Source organism: Typopeltis vanoorti, chromosome 3, assembly GCF_054136105.1.
Source record: "Typopeltis vanoorti isolate ZY-2024b chromosome 3, IOZ_Tvanoo_1.0, whole genome shotgun sequence".
Taxonomy (NCBI): Eukaryota; Metazoa; Arthropoda; class Arachnida; order Uropygi; family Thelyphonidae; genus Typopeltis; species Typopeltis vanoorti.
This window is the reverse complement of record NC_143551.1, coordinates 105,528,250-105,549,731: the sequence shown is the minus strand read 5'-3', so window position 1 is coordinate 105,549,731 and position 21,482 is coordinate 105,528,250. Positions and strand designations below refer to the sequence as shown.

Below are 21,482 nucleotides of genomic sequence, written 5' to 3'. Positions count from 1 at the left end.
TGAGGTTAGGTATCTTTTAGAAATATGGAATTCTTAAAACGTATCAAAACAAAATATACGTAAAGATAATGAAGAGGATACAAATCCTTTGATGTTTATCTGCCAGTAAGCGAAACTCTAAGAACTAGGACTAAGATCTATGAGTTTCATACCGAAAAACTGTATCCCCTTCATTATTGTTAAGGTTGCCAGAAAAATAGCCTTTTGGCTTATATTCTATGTTATAATACGTAAAGATATTTGCCATGAATAAAATTAAACTTTCTGGTATAAAGATGGTATTTTAATGATTACAATTTCTGTATTTTTGAATGATGGGAACTGAACTAGACTTATCTAGGGATCAGAAATATGTATGAACTCTGTAGCAACAATTCCATTATAAGAAATATTTACTTTCAGTGCTATTTCATAAATCTGTTTTTAAAATTTGTAGGTAACCAATTAACCACATTTTTTAAATCTTTTAATTAGTATTGGCGGATGCATTTTGGATTTTGCTGTGTCTCGTTTTGAAGGAATGGCTGTTTTCCAGCCAGTCATCAATGGTAAGAGGCCTTTTTTTTAGTGCAATGTTTTTATAGTTTTGTATCAATCACACCTTTATCTGTTAAGTAGATTTTTCTCCCAGAAGAAACTGTTTTTTAATTGCAACTAGGTAAAATGATTGTTGAACGTGCTTATATACATATACACAGTAATACTAGTTAAATCAAGAACCTGAGGTGGCAACAGTTGTATGCTGTATTCTCATTTCATCTTTTCCTTCCAATCACTGTTATAAGTGCACTTGGCCAACTGCATTAAAGAATGAAGATGAGCTTGCTTAACCACTTTTCTAAAATTTAGAGAGAAACAATTGCAGCTTGCTCCCTCTGGGGATTTCTGTAGTTTTGCATATAAAAAATATATAAAATTTGTTAAATTATTGAAATGAATGTTTGAAATATGCTGTTTGTTTTATTAGGATCTAAATAGATTTTTTGAATAACATGATTTTATACTTGTTGTAGAAACCATTGTTTTGAATAATGGCTCTAGTCTCATAGGTGTTTTATAACTATAGCCTGGATGGTTAAGTTTCTAGTCCTCATACCTCACTTAAAATCTAGAACCATGTTTATTGCTCTCTCTCTCACACACATACTGAAAGCTAGAACACAATAGAATCATAATATGCATAATTTATTTTTGATAATCTGTTGTAATTTGTGCTCTGATGGTTGGTAGAAAACAAAACTAGTGAAATATTAAGTTTAATTGTGTGTGTGTTTATATACTGTGAAGCACTGTTTAAGAATACTTCATCATTATTCATTGGTATCTTGTGTACTTCTGTACTTTGACTTGCTAAACAGTTCTCAACTTTCTAATTTCTGTCATTGTCTAATAATTTTAGTCTTGATACCTCATAAGTTAATTTTTATTTTCCATATCATCTGTATTATTACTATTTTTCCATTCAGCAGGACCAGCCTTCTTTTACTTGATTTCAGTGTTCCAACGAACTTTCCTTTTTGTTTGCTATATTTGTATTGTGCATGTCTGGTGCCTGTTTAATGACACTAATTGAATTTGCAACATTGCATGAGTACATCCATGGAGTCTGAGTACTCATTGTGGGAGACCCAAACTATCCACATTTGTCATACCTCTATAAAACCTTTTTAGTAACTTAAATGTTTTCTATCATATCTCCTTTTTTCTGCCTATTAAACAATTTTGCAACCTGCAAACTCTCAATTTCTCGTTATAGCGAGCATTTCACAGACTGCTCTTCTTGCACTCTCACCTCTGGATCATCTCCATGACTTTATCATCCGTAAGAAACTCACGTGAGCAGTATTCTATGTGGCCATATCAAGAGGAACGATAACTTATCTCTGTTTTATCTTATCTTAACTCATATAAATTAACTAGATATTAAATCCAACATCATTTCAAAGCTGAATACAGAAACTATAAAAGTTTTGTGCGAAAATTGACAGAGAGCTTTCAGGAATACACTCGCCACCATACTATGAGTTGCCCTAGCCGAACCTTATAGATGCGCATGATCGAAGTGCCCAAATATTCACCTCCTAGTGGTCTATTTTGATAAGGTTTCACCGATCTGAGAGCTGTTCCAAACTCATTAGTTTTCATCAGAGATCAGACAGAAACCCAAGAGAGTAAAAACTCTCAGTACTAAGGAACTCGAAGCGTCAGAGAAGTGTATTTTCTGCGAACTCTTGGTTGGTGCGTAAAGTATTTACTAAAATAAAGGGCCAGAAGGCTTCACTTTGGTGTTGCAAAATTATATAAATTAAGTTGATATTAAATCCATTTAACATATTAAATACTTTACACACTGACCGAGAGTTCGCTTACGGAAAATACACCTCTCCGATGCTTTGAGTTCCTTAGTACTGAGAGTTTTTGCTCTCTTTGGTTTCTGCCTGATCTCGGACAAAAACCAGTGAGTTTGAAACAGCTGTCAGATCAATGAAACCATATCAAAATGGACCAATAGGAGGCGAATATATGGGTGCGTGGAGCATACTTGTATCCTATAAGGTTCGGCTAGGGCAACTCGCAGTATGGCGGCGAGTGTATTCCCGAAAGCTCTCTGGTCAATTTTAGCACAAAACTTTTATAGTTTCTGCATTCGGCTTTGAAATGATGTTGGATTTAATATCCACTTAATTTATATAATTTTGCATTGCTGAAGTGGAGCCTTTTGGCTCTATTTTAGTAAATTATCTTGACTCATCTTTAATAATAAAGTATCCTCTGAGATTCCTTGGTTACATTAGCATCATGCCCTCTGAACTCAATCTAGCAATATCCCCAAATCCTTAGTTCTATCGATGTGGTATACAGCTTTTCATCCCAAATGGATAACTTTACATTTTTCCCACATTAAACTGGCACCTATTATCTTTTGCTGATACTGTCAGCATACTTAAATCATTCTGCAAGCTCAACTATTATGCTGCCTAACTTTGCATCATCAAATAACTGAATATTTCCCTTCAGATAATTTCCTTTGAGAATAATGAAATCGGTCTTTAAACACAAGAAAATATTGGGTTGGCAAATAAGTTCATTTGGTTTTTCAGAGTGGAATGAAACACATTTTATTTAATATATACAGGGTGTTCGGGATAAATTTGACATATTTATAATTAATTATATTTTTCCGTAAGTTACATGTATTAACACACACTTCTCTTCATTTAAAAGTTTGGACCCTTCTTCATTCATATACAAGATGTCAGAAAGGATGGATAGCTGGAACCCACCTGAATCATGGAAGAGAATAACTTGTATCATGATGATTCGTGCCCGCCATCAAAATAAGGATATTACGACTGCTGCCCAATGCTCCCTGAATACAGTAAAAACAATCGGGCATGAACTAGAGACTTGCAATGGCGACTACGAGGATGTAGCAAGAAGAAAGATCCCTAGCAGACGATCTGATTGCGTTCGTACAGCAGAATTCCTCGCAAATCTGCAGGAACAGGTGTTGAAGAACCCTGGCATTGGAATTCGGGCTTTGTTCGTGGAGTTGCTAACTGTAGTCAAGCCCTGGATAACAAGGGTAGCCAATGGTAGGCCGTATGTATGGCAGCAGGATTCGGCCCCTTGCCACACCTCTGGGAAAAGTCAAAAATGGTTGTCTGAAAATTTCTACGACTTCACCAGTCCAAATGTTTGGCCTCCAAACTCCCCAGACCTTAACCCCATGGATTATTTTGTATGGGGCGCAGTTGAAAAAGACACCAATTGCACTTCCAGTAATACAAAAGCCCAGTTAATGGATAAAATTAAAACAGTTTTTGCGGCCCTTCCCAGGGAGACTGTAGCATCAGCTTGTTCGAGGTTCCGAAGCAGAATTGAAGCTGTGATCGATGCTAATGGTGGTTATTTTGAGTAAATCTTGTTGATAGTATTGTAATTAACTCTGCCTGTAATGTTTTTTTGTCAATTCATTAAATTTAATAGATACAAAGAAGATTTTCTTTTTCCTTACGAAACTGTCAAATTTATCCCGAACACCCTGTATAATACATACTAGTCAGTCATATATTGACCCTCTTTATCAATGACCTCTTGCCATCTATCCACCAACTTCATTATGCTGCATTCATAAAACTCCTGAGTTTGCTGGTGAAGAACTGATGCAGGCGTCTTTTGACAGCCTCCGTTGCAACGATCGGAAGGTGCCAGGTCCGGTGAATACGAATGATGCAGCATAACATCCCAGCCAAGACGTAACAATTTACTATGGGTTGTTAACGATGTGTGGGGATCTGGCATTGTCATGGGGAAAGTAAACTCCTTTCCCATTTGCCAATTCAGGACAGTTTGTGCTAATTGCACGGGCCATTCGTATTAACTGTGAGCAATAGACAGTTGAATCAATTGTTTTGCCTGATGGTAACACTTCGTAGTGGACAACATCTTTATAATCCCACCACACAGAGCATGATCTTCTTTGGGTGCAATCTTGCTTTCGAGGTTTTTATGGTGGTTCGCTCTCGTGCTCCCATGATCTTTTACATACCATGTTATTGTACACAACCCATTTTTCATTTCCCGTAATCATCCGTTTCAAAAATGGGCTGTTTTCTTGGCGACGTCGCAGCGAATCGCAGATGGATATGCGAGCAGTCATATTGGCCTCGGTCAATTCATGCAGTACCCAAACATTGAGTTTTGAAACATATCCCAGTTTGTGCAAATGGTTTTTAACACTTGTATGGGATATGTTCAGTACTGCAGCAATCTCCTGCACTGTTTGTGATTGATTTTTATCAACGATATCCTTCACAACACTTGAATCAACCTCGGTCGGACGACAGGCACGAGGTGCATCACTGATGTCAAAATCTCCAGAATGGAATTTGGCAAACCACTTTTGGCATATGCAGTCTATTAAGGCCATTTCCATATACGTTGCATTTTTTTATGGGCCTCTGCAGCTCATTTGCCTTTTTTGAAATAAAAAAGCAAAATATGCCGGTAATGTACGTTATTTCCTTCCATTTCTAAAAATATGTTACACACAGATGCTACTGAAGTAGGCTGAATGAAAATTCACTGAAAGGTTATGTGAAATGTCTCCTTTCAACCGCACAATGCGTTGTGCTGTAGCGCAACAATAGCAACAGACGAAGCGGCATAAACCGAATGAACTTATTTGCCAACCGCCCAATACATGAATAGGCTTGGTCAGCCAGAGGATACAAATCAGTAAGTGATTACGTTATTGCAAATTTTAAATTAGTAGAGATAATTTTATATGTAAGAGGATATCGAGGCTTTGAATTAAACCCTGACCATTATATGGTATCAGCAAAAATTCGATTTAAACCAAAGTGGCTAAAAATACATAAAATTGAAAATTTTTATCAACCAAGTTACAAAATTTCTTCAATAGAGGATCCCCATGTTAGACAACAATATCAAAAATGAACAAACTTAAAAACAGAAACAAAACATGATATAGAAGAGGAATGGGAAAATTTGAAACAAATTCTCACAAAAGCAGCAACAGAAACCTTAGGAATAAAGTGCAAATGGATTAGAAAAAGAGGACTACGAGACTGGAACAAAGAAATAGAAAATATAATAAAAACAAAGGAAAGTTACCTGAAATGGCTAAATTCCAAAACAATAGAATCAGAAATAGAGTATAAAAGAACCAGTGCAATTGCAGAAGGAGAAGTAAGGAAAAAAACAGAGAGAGATGGAACAATTTCGTAAAAGAACTAGAAAAGGATTTATTTAAGCCACAACCCAAAACCTATAAAGTAATAAAATACATGAATAAAGAAATAAAAGAAAAGATAAAAATACAAACAATAGATTTAGAAAAATGGGTGACCTATTTCCAAAATCTCTGGACAGATAAGAACAGTGAAATAAAATTTTATAAAACAAAGAATGACCTAACAGAAAATATCACAATGTTAGAACTGAAAAATACAATAAAAAAAAAAATAGGAAAACAGGTGAAGACTATATAAATATAGAACTATGCAAAAATGCAGGTGAACAATTTAATTAAAGACTTCTGGAAAATTTTTAATATGGTTTGGATGTCTGGAAAAACTCCTTATGCTTGGAAAAAAGCTCTGGTTATCCCAGTCTATAAAAAAGGAAATAAAGAAGTTCCTAATAATTATAGGGGAATTAGTGTGCTTAAGTACAGGATATAAAATATATGCAGGAATATTAAAAGAGAAGCTAAGTAGTATTGTAGAGGTCAAACTACTAGAAGAACAAAATGGTTTCCGAAAAGGCCAATCCTGCATAGATCCAATTTTTGCTCTAAAATTATTAATAGAAAAGAGAAGAAAATTTCAAAAAGAAACACACTTGGCCTTTATTGATTATGAAAAAGCCTTTGACAAAATTAGTAGACAAAAATTGTTTAAAATATTAACCAATTTAAATATACCAAACCAACTTTTACAATCCATTCAAGAAGTACCATCCATACAGGAAATAAAATAGCAGTTAAATTAGAACACATCTCAGAATGGAAAGATATATCAAGAGTATGACAAGTATGTACCCCTCTCACCTCTGCTTTTCAATATACAGGTATCCCTTGCTTAACGTGCCGAAATTATTTGCAGCAATCTCTTGATTAACATGCCTTTAGCCCTGTGGATCTCTCAGCTGATCTGACAGATGCATGCAAAATGTTTAATATAAATATTCTTACACAATTCATTGTATAGCTTGGAGGTCATGAGTAGCTGTGCATTCATATGTTACGAGTGATATTCCACACAGTTTTTTGCTGTCAGTTTGGTTTAACACATGTTATATAAAGGTTTGTGATATTTCACAGTCAATTTTATATGAGAGATACCGTGACCTCTGATGTCAGTATAGTATGTTTATTTATTTTTTTTTTTTTATTCTTTGTTCAATAATTTCTAGATTGTAACTGAAAATAAATCAACCATGTATTACTGAAATAGAGAGCGAAAGGCTTATTTGTTATACATCTCCTCTAGGAGATGTGCTTTACATTATGGAAAATACTAAGGAAAGTGATCTGGAACTTACTCCACCTTTACTAAGAGTTGCCCATAAGGTTGTTTATGCTTGCATCCACCGAAACTTTTAGTTTCTATATTTGGCTGTGAAATAATGATGCATTCAATATCCACTTAATTTGTCCCATCATACATTATATTGGCATTGTTTTTTCTTTGTTTTATTGCATGTTTGCCGAGGTCTTGAGAGTCATTTTGCTCGTTATCGTAGAATTTATGCCGATAAGAAAAAAACTAAAACTGTTCAAACAACTCTTGATAACTTCTTTTGATAAAAAAAAATTGCAGTAAATAATGTAGGTACAAGGGGGACTGGAAAGTAATCAATTTTTTGAACTACATTTTTAATATCAATTTTATTATTAAAGAACAAATTAACATTATTCAATTCTATAATCGCCATCGTTAATTATAACTTTATTCCAACGATCTGCTAAGTTTAGAATTCCTTTTTTGAAAAAAGTTTTATATATACTGTATACTGTATTTTTCCTTGTATAAGACAAACCCTACTTTTTCAAACTCAAAATTAAGAAATCAAAATTTTAAACATAAAACAGAACCTATTTGATATTTTTTTTTAAATATTCAAAGTGTATTTAGTAATTAGATAATATTTTTAAGATGCATACTAAGAAATTATGCATCGCTCTCAGTTCCAGACATATCACTTCAACCTCTACTGCATCATTGCTGTCTTCTGAGTCACTGTCTATATATATATATATGAGATCCTCCTCAGTTCCATCCATGGCATTGCTGATTCCACATTTTCCATGAGTTTAGGACAATTTGCATACCTCAGTAATGGGTTTTTTTCACTCTTCCTGTCGGTGTCAAGTTATTACCTACTTTTTGCATCCATTTGTTGATAGTGGCTGTAGCTGACCTGTAAGTCCACCAGGAATAACTGCTAGCTGTGTTCACAAATCTGCTGCAATCCTTTTTGTCTTTTCTGCTAAATGTGCTCGGAACTGATCAAACACAAGCAGAACTGGCCTCTTCGAGAGTCCTCCAGATCTTCTGGACCAAATCTTTGCAAATCAAATAGCCATGATCTCTTCATTCATCCAGCCGTTCTTATGAACTTGGACAAGAACACCAGGTGGTATGCTCTCTTTAGGATACATTTCCTCTTTAAAATGAGCATAGAAGGCAGTTTGGTACCATCTGCACAGCATGAAAGGACAGCAGTATATTGTGTATTATCATGATCACTTGTTTCGATTGCCATTGTTTTGACTCCTTTCATATCAACAATTCTGTTGGAAGGCACATCAAAATTGAGAGGCACCGAATCCATGTTTGCAATCTGACTTGGTTCAAAAGCTTATTTTTTCTGAAGTTTTATGACATAGGAGTAAAACTGTTGGATTTTATCCTCATAATCTGGTGGCATTTTCTGGTCTAACTTGGTTCATGTTCTCATGGCCAACCCTTCTCTCACCATTTTGCCTTATATTGAATAAGCTTGGTTGACACACATATCCCACTCTGGCACTGCTCCATAATCCAAGTCTTAAGCCTCTGCTCTAAGTTTAGCCATTTTGCTGGTTTTCCTCTTAAGGCCCTCTTTTTTTGGCATCTATAGTAGTTTTTCTTCCTATTTTCTCCACTGTCTAATCATACACTCATTGGAAGGAGGTCCAAACTGTCTCTCTGAAGCTTTATTTCCATGTTTTTTTTTGCATAATTGATGAATTTTGAAGAATATGACAATCGTTTTTTATTTTCGAAAATTTTTATGGGCTAGTGCTCAAAATATTGTTAATGCATTAATTTATTCTGCCAACGAGTTGCAGACGTATGAATGCTTTCAGAGTTCTGATTGGTTTATTCAGAATCAGTCTTTAATAACTTCAATCGACAGAGTTAACAAAGGCTAGTGATTGGCGGAAGCCTGTATTCAGAGATAAGTACTGGCAGTTTCGGCATGGCAGCGTGGGTCTCTCAACCAGCCCCCCCCCCGAGTATAAGATGACCCCCAATTTTTGGTCTAAAACTTTTAGAAAACGTATGATCTTATACATGGAAAAATACGGTAATATGACAAATATCTGAAGAAAAAACAAAAATAAATAATGGCATTCAAAAGAGAGAGAACCCAATAAGAAGTAAAATAGTGATAGATAAAATATTAGAACAAGTAAATACTATCAAATACTTGATGTGATTTATCATATGGAAAAAAAAAAAAATACACTAAAATATCAAACTTTGTCAAAGTAAATGGCATAATAAATAATATATTTAGGCCAACCCTAGTACAAAAACACATTAGAATCAGACTATATAATGTCTTGTCAAAACGAACTCTACTATATGGAAGCGAAACATGGACCATAAAAAGAAAAGATGAAAAACGAATTCAAACAGCAGAAATGAAATTTCTCAGAAAAACAGCTGGATATACGAAGTGGGACCATAAAACAAATGAAGAAATTTTACAATCCCCGAATATAAAACCAATTAATTACTACACAAGACAGTATAAACAAAAATGGATAAAACATTTAAATCGAATGGACAACAGCAGACTACCAAAAATATTATACAGATATAAAATAAATGGAAAAAGAAGAATTGGAAGACCAAGAAAGAGATGACATGAGGCCTGAACAGGCCACCCAGCCTAAAATCCATGTTAGGAAGAAGATCATTTCCTATATCATTTTATGTACATGTTAAACAGTAGCAGTCCAAGCATAGCCTTGTGGTATACTATTAATCACCTGCCCCTCCATATACTTCTCCTATTGATATGTCCATTAACCATCCTTGTAGCCTATCACTAGCTGCATATCCATTTGTTCCAGTTTGTGTAACGGTTACATGCAGTATCCTGTCAAACACCTTTGTAAAATCCAGAATCAGTTGTAAACTCTTGTGTCTTGAAGGGTTGTTTCCTGTATTTTGGGAAGTTTGCATCCATATTTATTCAAATTAGGCTGATTTCTGTGGGCAGCTGCAGATTCTAAAATCTATAAACGGTACCTTCTAGACTTCCTGTAATGAAGCATGTTGGTTTTTTCATTTCATTCTATGAGTAGTATCTAAAGCATGGTCTGTAAGACCAACTTGACCATAGTCATAATTGTAAATGTATTTCTGTTCTATGTGAATGGCAGCTGATCTTCCTATCTGTCCTAGGGAACTATCAGGTAACCAAAAATGTTCATCTGGTTTTTCATAAATATTAAACAACTGCAAAAATTTTCATAAAATGTTTTATTCATTAAAATAGTTACCTTCACAATTTACAACTCTTTCCCAGTGAGATAAAAGTTTGTAATAAACCTAGCAACCTCTGCTTCAACCTATATTTTATTGTGAAACTGTATTTTGCTTGTGATTGTCTAGCTCCAAAAAAAAAAAAAAAAAGTGATAATTACATGGAGAAATGTCAGGAGGATGAGGGAGCATCTCCCATCCTAAAGCACAAATCTTTTCAAGGGTAAGCTTTGCAGTATGAGGTTTTGCATTGCCCTGTAAGAATAGAACTTCAGATTAACTAGTCCTGGCTATTTGTGAAGTAATACATCCTGCACACATTTGAGTTGCATTGAGTAGAACTCGGCAATAATTGTTTGGCCTGCAGTGAGAAACTTGTAGTGAACAATACCAGCTCCAGTCCACCATACAAAAAGCATAGTCTTCTGGGGATGAAATTGTTAAATTGTGAATGAAGCTATGTTATGTAATTTATTTTTTTTCATTCACATTTAACATTGCTTATTAAATATTAATCATGGCTTATATAAAATTATTTATTATTCCTTAATTGAGAATTACCAATTAAATATTTATTCAAAATCTGACCTAGTATTAATTTATAAAATAATAAAATGTATAGAATTTTGTATAACCAAATATGTATGATGTAACGTAAAGTGTTATTTTATATTTAACTGTATACGTAATCAAAAAAGTTGAAGAAGTAGCTTAAATATTTTGTTGTTCTTATTTGTGAAATATTTAATGTTATGTAATCACTCATGTAGTAGTAATAGACCATACATTGCATTAGAGAAATGTTTACGTTTAGTCTGTTGTCATGGACACGCACGCGTAAACAACCACGAGTGGAGTAGAGCGTGGCGTTCTAACGGTAAGGTGAGAGTGAAGGTCATAGATAGAAACAGAAAGTGAAGGAAGGTCATAGATAAGACAGAAAGGAAGAGAGGAATTATTATTAAGCGAGGGAGGAGAGAGTTTTGCGGAACCAGAAGGAAGGCAGCATACAAGTAAAGAAGTAGAAGAAGATTATAAAATTCTCAGGGCAGAAATTTATGAAAATAGTGTTCGGAAGTGAACCAATAAGTAGTGAATCATAAAGTTTAATGTTATAAGCGAAATCGGCTGTTGTTATGAAGAAAGGTTGATGTCGTAATCAGATAAAAAGGAAACTGGACAGTCAATGCGAAAATTCTGATTAGTTCCAGTTAATCTGGATTACGATTTAATTCTATGTTGCCCTAGAAAAGGTTATATTGATTACTTGGAGAAAAGTGAACAGGAAAAGATATTAGTACCTAATTACTGTTGTTTGGAATAGTGAAGTGCGACTTACAGTAATACAGTTTAAACTGTGGAGATTTTTTTATGTGTGTTCCGCTAACGTTAATTAAGTTAATTCATAAGTGCTCTCTCAATAATTTGATGTATTGAAGAATTTGTCTGGTAAGAGTAGTTGTATAAGTTTGTCTATTTTAGCTTTAACTGTGATATATCTCCGATGCTCAAGGACCGGAATATATTTGTTTGGAATATTGCTTACATAGAGTATTGCCTGCTGTGAATATAAACATTGAGCTGATAGATTTGTGAAGACTGATTAAATGTGAAGTTGTTATGTTAACTTGAGATAAGAAGATTTGTGTTTTTGAGACTGTGAATTGTATATGAAGATTAGAACATTGAGTTGGCATACTGATTTAGGAAGATGTGTTAAGTTATTTGTATAGTTCCATTTTAAAATAGAGTTCTTGTATTTGTTAACCATATCATATATTAAATGTTTTATTTTGTTGATCTAAATATTGTGTTTGCCTGAATTCCTTTTTATTGCACCGTTCATAAATGTTCGAATCTTGCGGGAACCCCAAGTGAAAATGATAGTAAATGACTTGGCCTAATGAGATGACTGCTAACCTAATTAAGAATTGATCCTACTATTTATATAGACTAATCTAAGAATAGGGTGGCGCAGTATAAATATAAATTTCCCTACTTTTGGATCGGTGATCTCTTCTCAATTAGTTATTTTATTCATAAAAGTGACTTAAGACTAGATGGATTTAGAACACGACACGAAGAAGGTCATCACGACAAAATGATGCCTTTTTAAAGTCTGCAGTACTAGATCATTTGGTGACAACCAATGATAAGTTTGCTTCCTGTTATAGTACAAGATTCATTTTTCATCACAAGTGAGTAAATAGAGTAAATAAAAACGGCTCGTTTTTATGATGTGAAAGAAATGAACAAATTGATAGCCTTTCAAGTTTGTCATCTGATAATGCATGTAGGACCCATTTGTTTAGCTCCGTGAGTTTTCCAGTAGATGCAAGTGTAAACGAATTGTTTCACCACTCATGTTAAACATTTGTGAAAGTTCTTGACATGTTAATCTTGAATTATTTTCAACAGCAGCACGTAATTCTTCATTATCAATAATGTGGAGGGTCTTCCTGAATGTGGTAGAATGTGGTACATCTTCAAGTGATTCATCACCAGAAACAAATTTTTAAGCTATTTCTGTGCAGTATGTTCTGCAAATACTACACATATCTTTCAGGATGCTTCTGAAGCCTTTGAACAGAGTTTAAATTCGTAAAGTAAACAAGCCTTAATTGCACCAGGTTCGCCTGACATTTTAAAAGGACTCAACGTTGCAGAAAAAGAGTGTGTACCGATTGACGCATATCTGTGCTATATGATACACATAAAAAAAAAAATTTTGCAAACTGCTACAAAATCAAGTCACTGATACTGCATGAACTTTTTTTGGTTACCTGATACATACACTTAAGAACTAAGAGTGAGGGAGTTGATTCTTAGTGGAACAGATAAGGATAACTAGTTTCAATTGGGCTTGAAAACTTTGCAGAGGTCGTATTTCTTTGAAAATTTCTGGCTAAGTTTTCCAGTGTTCCTCAGATGTCGAGGATAGTGATATCATAACTAAAATCTTTGAAGAAAAGGTTGTGAACTGGAGAAGGAATGATTGTGTAGGAACTGTAGCCATTAGATAGGAAAGTGATGTATGTGGCTGAGTTCTGCTACAAGATGCCTCTTTGGAACAAAGCTTGTAAACTCTATTGGTTAGTTTTATGATACCATATTGTTGAGAGATGGAGAGGAGGGCAATGGGGAAGTTTGTGCATGTATCTGCCTGTGAGTGTTTCTTGTATATTGTAAATGAGCTTTCCATTAGGAAGATGTGTTACAAAAGTGTCTAGGAAGATTAGACTATTGTTTGTTTCCTGTACCATCATTAATCAGATTCTAGGATGTAGACCAGTGTTTCTCAACCTTTTTTGTTCACGCCCCACCTCAACGTCTCAAAGATTTTGATGCCCTCTCCCCCCTCTAGCATAATAGTCAGCCAAATTCTGAAAAAGTATAATATATATATCAATATGTACATGGCAATTTTCTAATTGCCTCCCAAAATATTCAAATTTGCCCCCCTTGTGGGGCGTACTCCCAACGTTGAGAAACACTGATGTAGACGATTGAGGTGATTAGAGGAAATGTTTGTTTGGGCTATTTTTTTTTCAATAGAAATATTAAAATGAATACTCCTATGTAAGATATTAAGATGTGGTATGGCTTGTGAGGGTAGTAGGTGAGAGATTTTTAGTATTTTTGGATAATTTGTATTGGAGAAATCATCATTGTATCGACGATGTCTTAAAAGGACAATTGAGTTTGTGGATTTGGGGTAAACTGAGGAGTAAGGGATAAGAACAGGGATTGTAAGTTTTTGAGTAGATTTTTTTTAATTTTAATTTCATATTTAATGTGTGATCATAATCTAATGGGGTGAGGGAAGAGCAGCAGTCTCTGAAAAATGATATGATTATTTTTTTTATTGAATTTACTGACATTAAAGATGACTATCCTTATCTGCTTTGGTTATGCCTGTACAATTATCTTTTTGTAGATTCTCAAGGGCACTGAGTTGGCAAGATAATTTCTTTTAGGAAGCAAAGCTCAAGGGGAAGGGGCAAAAAAAAAAAAAAGTTGATGTCATGCCTAATGCTGTTAGTTATTCTGAAGCCATGGTACATGTCCTGTGTTTGACATTAAACATCAGGTCTTGTACCAGTACTTGGTTTGGTGCTGACAGAAGTTTCATTAAGCATATTTGATGACAGTAAACTACTGTATGAAGAGGCCGAGATTTCGATTCAGAATTGAGAACACTGGTGTACTTTGTGTCTGTTTCTTATTTTTAAGAATTCTTTTTGAGAGGAGGCTCATGAAATTTCTGAGAGGAATGGCCCAGAGCTCTTGGTTAAGAATTGCTGAGAAATCAGTTTGTAATAAACTGATGGCCTGTCTTTCTTTGCATCATTAGCAAAAAATTGGCCATCTCCTGTCAGGACCTTCCCAATATCATTAGTGTATAGTTTAAACAGTAATCCAAGGATTGATCCCTGAGACATTCTGCTTCTCACCTTAAATCTGTTGGATAACACCTGCTATATACCACTTTCTGATACCTGTCTGTCACCCATATAAGTCAAGAAGTTATATTCCAATCCCCCATTCTCCAACTTATGCGACAACTTTTCATGTCAGATGCCTTTGTGAAGTCAAACAGTATCAGTGTATCCATTCTTTTCATAGTATAGTTTTATCTATTTTGAAGTTTTTATGTTTAGAGAAGTTATTTGTATAGCTACATCTTAATATAAATGTATTTCATATCTATAATACTGCATTGGTTAACTTTTTTTTACTTTGTATATTCCTGTAATATCCCTCTTTGTATATCCCTTTGGGTGCTTAAGGGTCAAAGCCTTTAAAGGAATGCAGACAACCGAACAGGGCTTCTGACCTAATGTCCAATCCTCACTTTCTCGCGGTGCACCCTGTTAGGTATCTACCTGGATACTGAACGAACAAGGATGGGCTGGCAATTTGGGATTTAACCAACCAAATTGTATTCTTATTGGCTTAAGCCAATATACAAATGATGGTACAACATGACAAAATTTCATGCCAGCTGGGGTGTCGCCCGGTTAAACAATGCCCCTGTTGTTTTTGCCAGGGAACCAGGGCGAAAAGTCAGCTACTAGAACAAATCTGAAAATGCCCCCTAACTCAACATCACCAGAGTTAAAGATTGGTACTATCAACATAAGAAGCCTGATTGGCAAAGAAATGAAGCTAACTGAGGAATTAGATAAGTACCAGATCGACATAATAGGGATGGGGTGACTGAAACAAAAAAGACAAAAACTGGTGAGATCTTTCTGAGCAATAAATACAAAATGTTATATTCAGGCAATGACAATCAAGGAAAAGGAGTAGCCATAGTATTCAACACAAAATATGTGGCTAATCTTCTTGAATGGCAGGCAGTCTCAAGTAGAGTAATGTGGGCAAATATGAGAATGGGGAACTGGACAATGAGACTTATTTGTGCCTATGGTCCCACCGAAGGTTCTACTAAGGTAGAAGTGGAGGAATTTTTTGAGGCTTTAGAAAAAGCAACTGACACAATGAAAAAGGAAAAGTTGGTCCTTGTTTGGGATCTAAATAGCAGAGTAGGAAATGATTATCAGACATGCAAAAATATTTTGGGAAAACTTGGAGAAAAGAGCAAAGCTAATAATAATGGCAAATATCTGCTCAGGACATTGACTGATTATTACTAACACCATGTTCCAACATAAAAATATGCACAAATTCACATGGAGAGAAGATGCAAGGAATAAGAAAAGTCTCATTGACTATGTTGTTAGTGATAGTGATGTTTTCTCCCTGGTGCAGGACACTAGAGTGTACAGAGGATTTGAAATTGGAAGTGATCACTATTTAGTCTTGAGCAAGATAAAATTGAATTTCATATTGAAAAGAATAACATGTAAGAAAGTTTTAAAGCGAATAAAAGTTGAGCAGCTCTCAGATGTGAGCTGTAGACTAAAATACACAAAGATTATCGAAAAAAAAATAAAGAGTTTGAGAACAGGAACCAAACCTTGGAGATTGAGTGGCAAGCCTTGAAGAAAACTCTGATTGATTCAGCTAGAGAGGCATGTGGTGAAGTTGTCTGCAAGGATAGAAAAATCAGAACTCCATGGTGGACACAGGAAGTTAAAGAGGCAGTGAAGGAAAAGAAGAAAGCATATCAAAAGTTCCTGGCAAATAAGTCAGCTTGTGCTCTTAGAGAATACAGAAACAAATGTAAAAAAGCTAAACACCGTGTAAAACTAGCTAAACAAAAGTCATGGGAGGACTTTTGCAAGAACATAGAAAATAAATATCAAGAAGGTGGCAAAATATTCTGGAGGTTGTTGAAGCTTAGGAATGGAGGAAAGAGTGCTGTAAAAGGAGTTAGTGGTGATAAAGGTGACATGAAAACAGGAGAAAAAGATATCCTTAAAGTATTGAGTAATTACTTTGAAAAACTGCTAAATGAAACAAGCAGTGAGGACAGCACAGTAGTAAAAAACACTGACCAGGCATGCAGTCAGGAATACATATCCATACTTGAAGTAGAAAAAGCCATCAAACGCTTGAAATCTGGAAAGGCAACAAGAGTAGATGATATTCGACCGGAAATGCTGAAGTATGGTGGTATAAAAGTCTTACAGTGACTGCACTAAATAGTTTAGAATGCCTCGACAGAGGGACGAATTCCGAATGAATGGAATAGAGTTCTCATCGCACCCATATATAAAAAGGGAAATAAAACTGAATGTGAGAATTACCTCTGTATTTCCCTATTCAGGGTTTCATGGTAAGATATATGCAAGTATACTTGAGAAATGGCTGAGAAGAATTGTGGAAGAAAAGCTTGGTGAAGAACAAGTTGGATTCAGGTCAAACAGAGGCTGTCAGGATCAGATCTTCACTTTACGGCAAATAGTGGAGAAATCATGGGAATATAACAAAGATTTGTATTTAAATTTTATCGATTTGGAAAAGGCATATGACAAGATGCCAAGATTTCTTTATGGAGACCTTTGAGGAAAAAGCCTTAGCCTCTGCCCAACAAAAACCAACCATATGGCTTCGCTACGTTAATGATGTGTTCGCTATTTGGCCACATGGCTCTGAAACACTCCTCTCCTTCCTTACACACTTAAACAACCAACACGCCAGAATCAAATTCACCCTGGAAAAAGAGGAAAACAACTGCCTCCCTTTCCTAGACACACTAGTCACCTGCCAGACTGATGGAACTTTGGTTTTCTCAGTTTACAGAAAACCCACCCATACAGGCAGATACATCCACCAACAATCCTCCTCCCCCCTCACAACAATATGGAGTGGTAAAAACACTATACAACAGGGCTAAACTAATCTGTTCTAACGACATAGCCCTTAACACTGAACTAAATCGCATCCTCAACACTTTCTCAGCCAATGGCTACCCCCCCCCCCCCCAAAAAAAAAAAATTCAAAAAATATTAAAACCTACAAACCACAACCCCCCTCCTCCTCCCCCTCCACAAAAAAGATTACTCTAAATCCATCACCATTCCCTACATCCGAGGCACCTCAGAAAAAATTACCAAAATTCTAAAAAAACATGACCTCACCTCCTGTTACAGGCCTTACAGAAAATTGGCATCCCTTATCTGCTCTACCAAAGACCAACCACTTTCCCTAGACCTACCTGGTGTATACCAGGTCCCTTGCAGTTGTAAACTGTCATACTTTGGCCAAACAGGCAGGACAGCGAATATCAGAATTTCTGAACACAAGGACTACATCCGGTTTTACAAGTATAGCCATTCTGGTCTTGCAGACCATGCTCTGGATACTCGCCACAGAATACGGTGGAAGAAAGCAACAATAATACACCGGAGCAAATATAAATTCGAAAGATTATTTATGGAATCAGCCTCTGCCCTAAGAAACTCTCCAAACCTCAACAAATTTGGTTGTATGCGACTGCCCCAAATTTGGGAAGCATACATCAGCAGACCTTCAGCCTAACGGCCAAGAACGCCTACTTAGCCCTCCAGAGAGCACCATCAGGACTTCTAGGAGAACGATAGCTTCAAATCTTCATTCTCAGTTACTGTATTGTTATTGCCTTGTGTGCACCTGCCTTTTTGTAAGTTCCTTTAGAAAATGGCAATGTGACAGTGCCGAAATATCGGAAATATCTATTAAAATATAATTTAATTTATATTTGGATCTACGTTGTTTCAATTCCCTAAGTTATTTAGAAGATGCCAAGATAGAAGCTATTCAATACGCTACAGTTATGGTGTCAATGGGGCATTATATCAAGTAATACGTAGTCTTTATTTGAGTTATAAGTCAGCAGTTAGAATTGAAAGCACAGGAAGATGGTTTAATGTTAAATGTGGTGTGAGACACGGATGTACATTATCCCCTCTGTTATTCATTATCTATATAGATCACATTATGAAGGAAAGTGGTATTAAACATGATATCAAAATTGGAGATGTTAATGTCTCTTTGCTTTATGCGAATGATGTTATACTTCTAAATAAATCCGCTGCTTGTCTGCAAGATTCACTGACTAAATTGAATAACTGTTGTAATAGATATGGTATGAAAGGTCAGCAATAAAAAGACAATGAAAATAGGCAGAATCATTGAAAATGTCAACTGTGTTGTGAATGGAGAACCTGTGGAACAAGTAAAACATTTCAGCTATTTAGGCACGATTTTTAGTGAAGATGGCAAATTAAATATAGAAATAGACAACAGAATCAACAAAGCTGGTATGGTATGGTAGGAAGTCAATTGAATAAATTCATATGGAATAAGAGAGAAATTAGTCAAAACACTAAATTAGCTGTATACAAGACAATGTTCAAGCCAGTTTTAATTTATGGATCTGAGATCTGGGTCAGAAGTAAAACACTTGACCAAAGACTAGAGATTGCAGATATGAGAGTCCTGAGAAAGATTAGAGGCGTGAACAGATGGCATCAATGGCAATATCATATTAAAAACGAGGATATTAGGAAAGAACTTGATATTGTCAGCATCTAGGAATGCGTTAGCAGAGCTAATCTCAGGTGGTATGGTCACTTAAACAGAATGGACAAGGAAAGATTAGCAAAACAAGTGTTCTCTGCCAGGTTGGCAGGAAAACGACCCAGAGGAAGACCAAGATATAGGTGGATTGATATGGTACAAAGTGCCTTAGACGATGGAAATGTAAGATCTGATAATGTTGGAGTCTTGACAAGTAACAGACTGATTTGGAGGAAAATTGTAGATAGGAAGTTAGTAAAATGTAAATTTTTCATGTAGTACTATCATATCCTGTACACCGCTTGAGGGTACATGGCAGGAATTTGATGATGATATTCCTGTAACCTTCAACTTGTTGAAGATAACTAATATGGCATTAGTTATCCTTATGCTGAAATAAAAATCAGATTTATTGTAACAACTGCTTATTGTAAAAATAAGCAGTTATTTCATCTATATATAACTCAGCTTCAAAACTGATCAGTTTCATCATTTTCCCTATGATCCTTACGCACTTAAAGAAATATACACCAACCAGTTTTGTGGGTGTGGCCAAATAAAACACAGCCACATTTATTGATGGCATTGTTGTGAACAGTGTAAAAATGACTAATTTCCTTGTCCTTAGAAACTCTATATGAAACTTTTTTTTTTTTTTTTTTAATTTACAGGAGTTGGTGGAAACCTTGTTGCAGTCCAAGCCAGTCGCATATCCACTTATCTTCACCAAAGGTCTGAAATGGGTACCCTTCCTCCCAGTGATTCTCGTGCCTGTGTTAATCCTTGTTTCTCATTCTTTGGTAAAAGTATGTATTATAATGTTCTTTTTAATAGTAAAAAATACTTTAACTTATTATTCATATTTAAATATCTAAATCAGTGTTTTTCAACTTTTTTCAGTGGAGAAACCTACCCAAAATATTTTTTCTGATGAGTGACTACTGCATTTTAATAGGAACCCTAACTGTAAAAACAAAAGTTTGGACAAGTACATAATTGAAAATTATATCTTTCTTGCATTCTTGATATTTAGGCCAAAATTTACAAACACAAAACTGACAACTAACCAGATAGACTACTCCAAAGAATTAAATGACAGACGATATACAGATGTGACAGTATTATCAATATCGCCATTCAGACTGGCGTACATATCCAGTCATGCACCATTCTCGTGTCATTTCACACATAACAGTGCACTCTCTAACAAAAACTTCCCATTTATGATACTGACTCCAAGCTATACAACTGTGTATTTTAGCATCCTCTGATGGTGTTTCAGAACCCTAGGCCTTGTTTCTTATGCAATCAACACTAGACACAGATTTCACTATAACCATACCAAGATGCTACACAATGGTAAGTTCAAATCTGATAGTCTATTTTTTGAATCATGTGAAGCCCTTCACCTCCATCCTAATCTTAATCGGACAGACTGTATGCCTATTTCTAAGGTTTACAATTTTTATTTATTCTTTTTAAATTAATTATACATATATTTCCATGTCTCTAAACTCTAGTGTTTCCTCCTACTGGACAGCTGTGACCAAGACACATGATATTATATGACTCGTTCTTGTATTCAGATTTAAATGTTACCAGTTTTTGTCTTTTTCTTGAAAGAAAAACTTGTGACATTGAGCAAAATATATAGGAATAATAAATTTATATTTTGTGTTCTCTTACATTTGAAATATTAACATATACTCCTGATTCTATCCTGCTTGAGTTTTTTCTACCAACATGCTGTTATTGCTTGCTTCATTTTAGCAAAGTTTCATAATAATCACTCCAGAGGGAATATCTTGAATATTTCTGCCACCTTCCTGACATTTATTTTCTATATGCTTATCTATCTTCCTATGACTCGTTTTCCTAGTTTTGCATGGTGCTTTGTTTCCTTACATTTTTCTCTGAGCATGAGCTGCCTTATGTTTTTGACTTAATTAGAACCCAGAAAGGAATACTCTATTAAAGGTAATGCAGTACAGGAGAATATTTTTCTTAAGAGCCTCACAGTGGTGATACAGGACTTACTGAGCATATGGGAGTGGATGAGATGTTTGTTGAAGGGTTGAATGCTTGTACCAAGAATTAGCATTGTCTCTAGCTTGATTATTTTAATCTTGGTATGATAGTTATACATATACAATATAAGCAGAGCTCAACAAATACACTTGTCTATGGCAAGTAGAATATACTGACTGGATAAAAAAAAAT

General features: G+C 35.1%; 1 protein-coding gene across 5 annotated transcripts in view; it reads left to right on the top strand.

Annotated features, from left to right (window-relative positions):
* The window catches only part of LOC150108442 (solute carrier family 41 member 1-like), a 294,151-nt gene that overhangs the window by 250,381 nt on the left and 22,288 nt on the right, over positions 1 to 21,482 (top strand). For all 5 annotated transcript variants that reach the window (XM_090390787.1, XM_090390785.1, XM_090390786.1 and 2 more), the window contains exons 9-10: positions 475 to 548; positions 19,934 to 20,068. In XM_090390787.1, the coding sequence (XP_090246913.1) occupies positions 475 to 548; positions 19,934 to 20,068 (209 nt within the window). The remainder of the gene's footprint in view (positions 1 to 474; positions 549 to 19,933; positions 20,069 to 21,482) is intronic.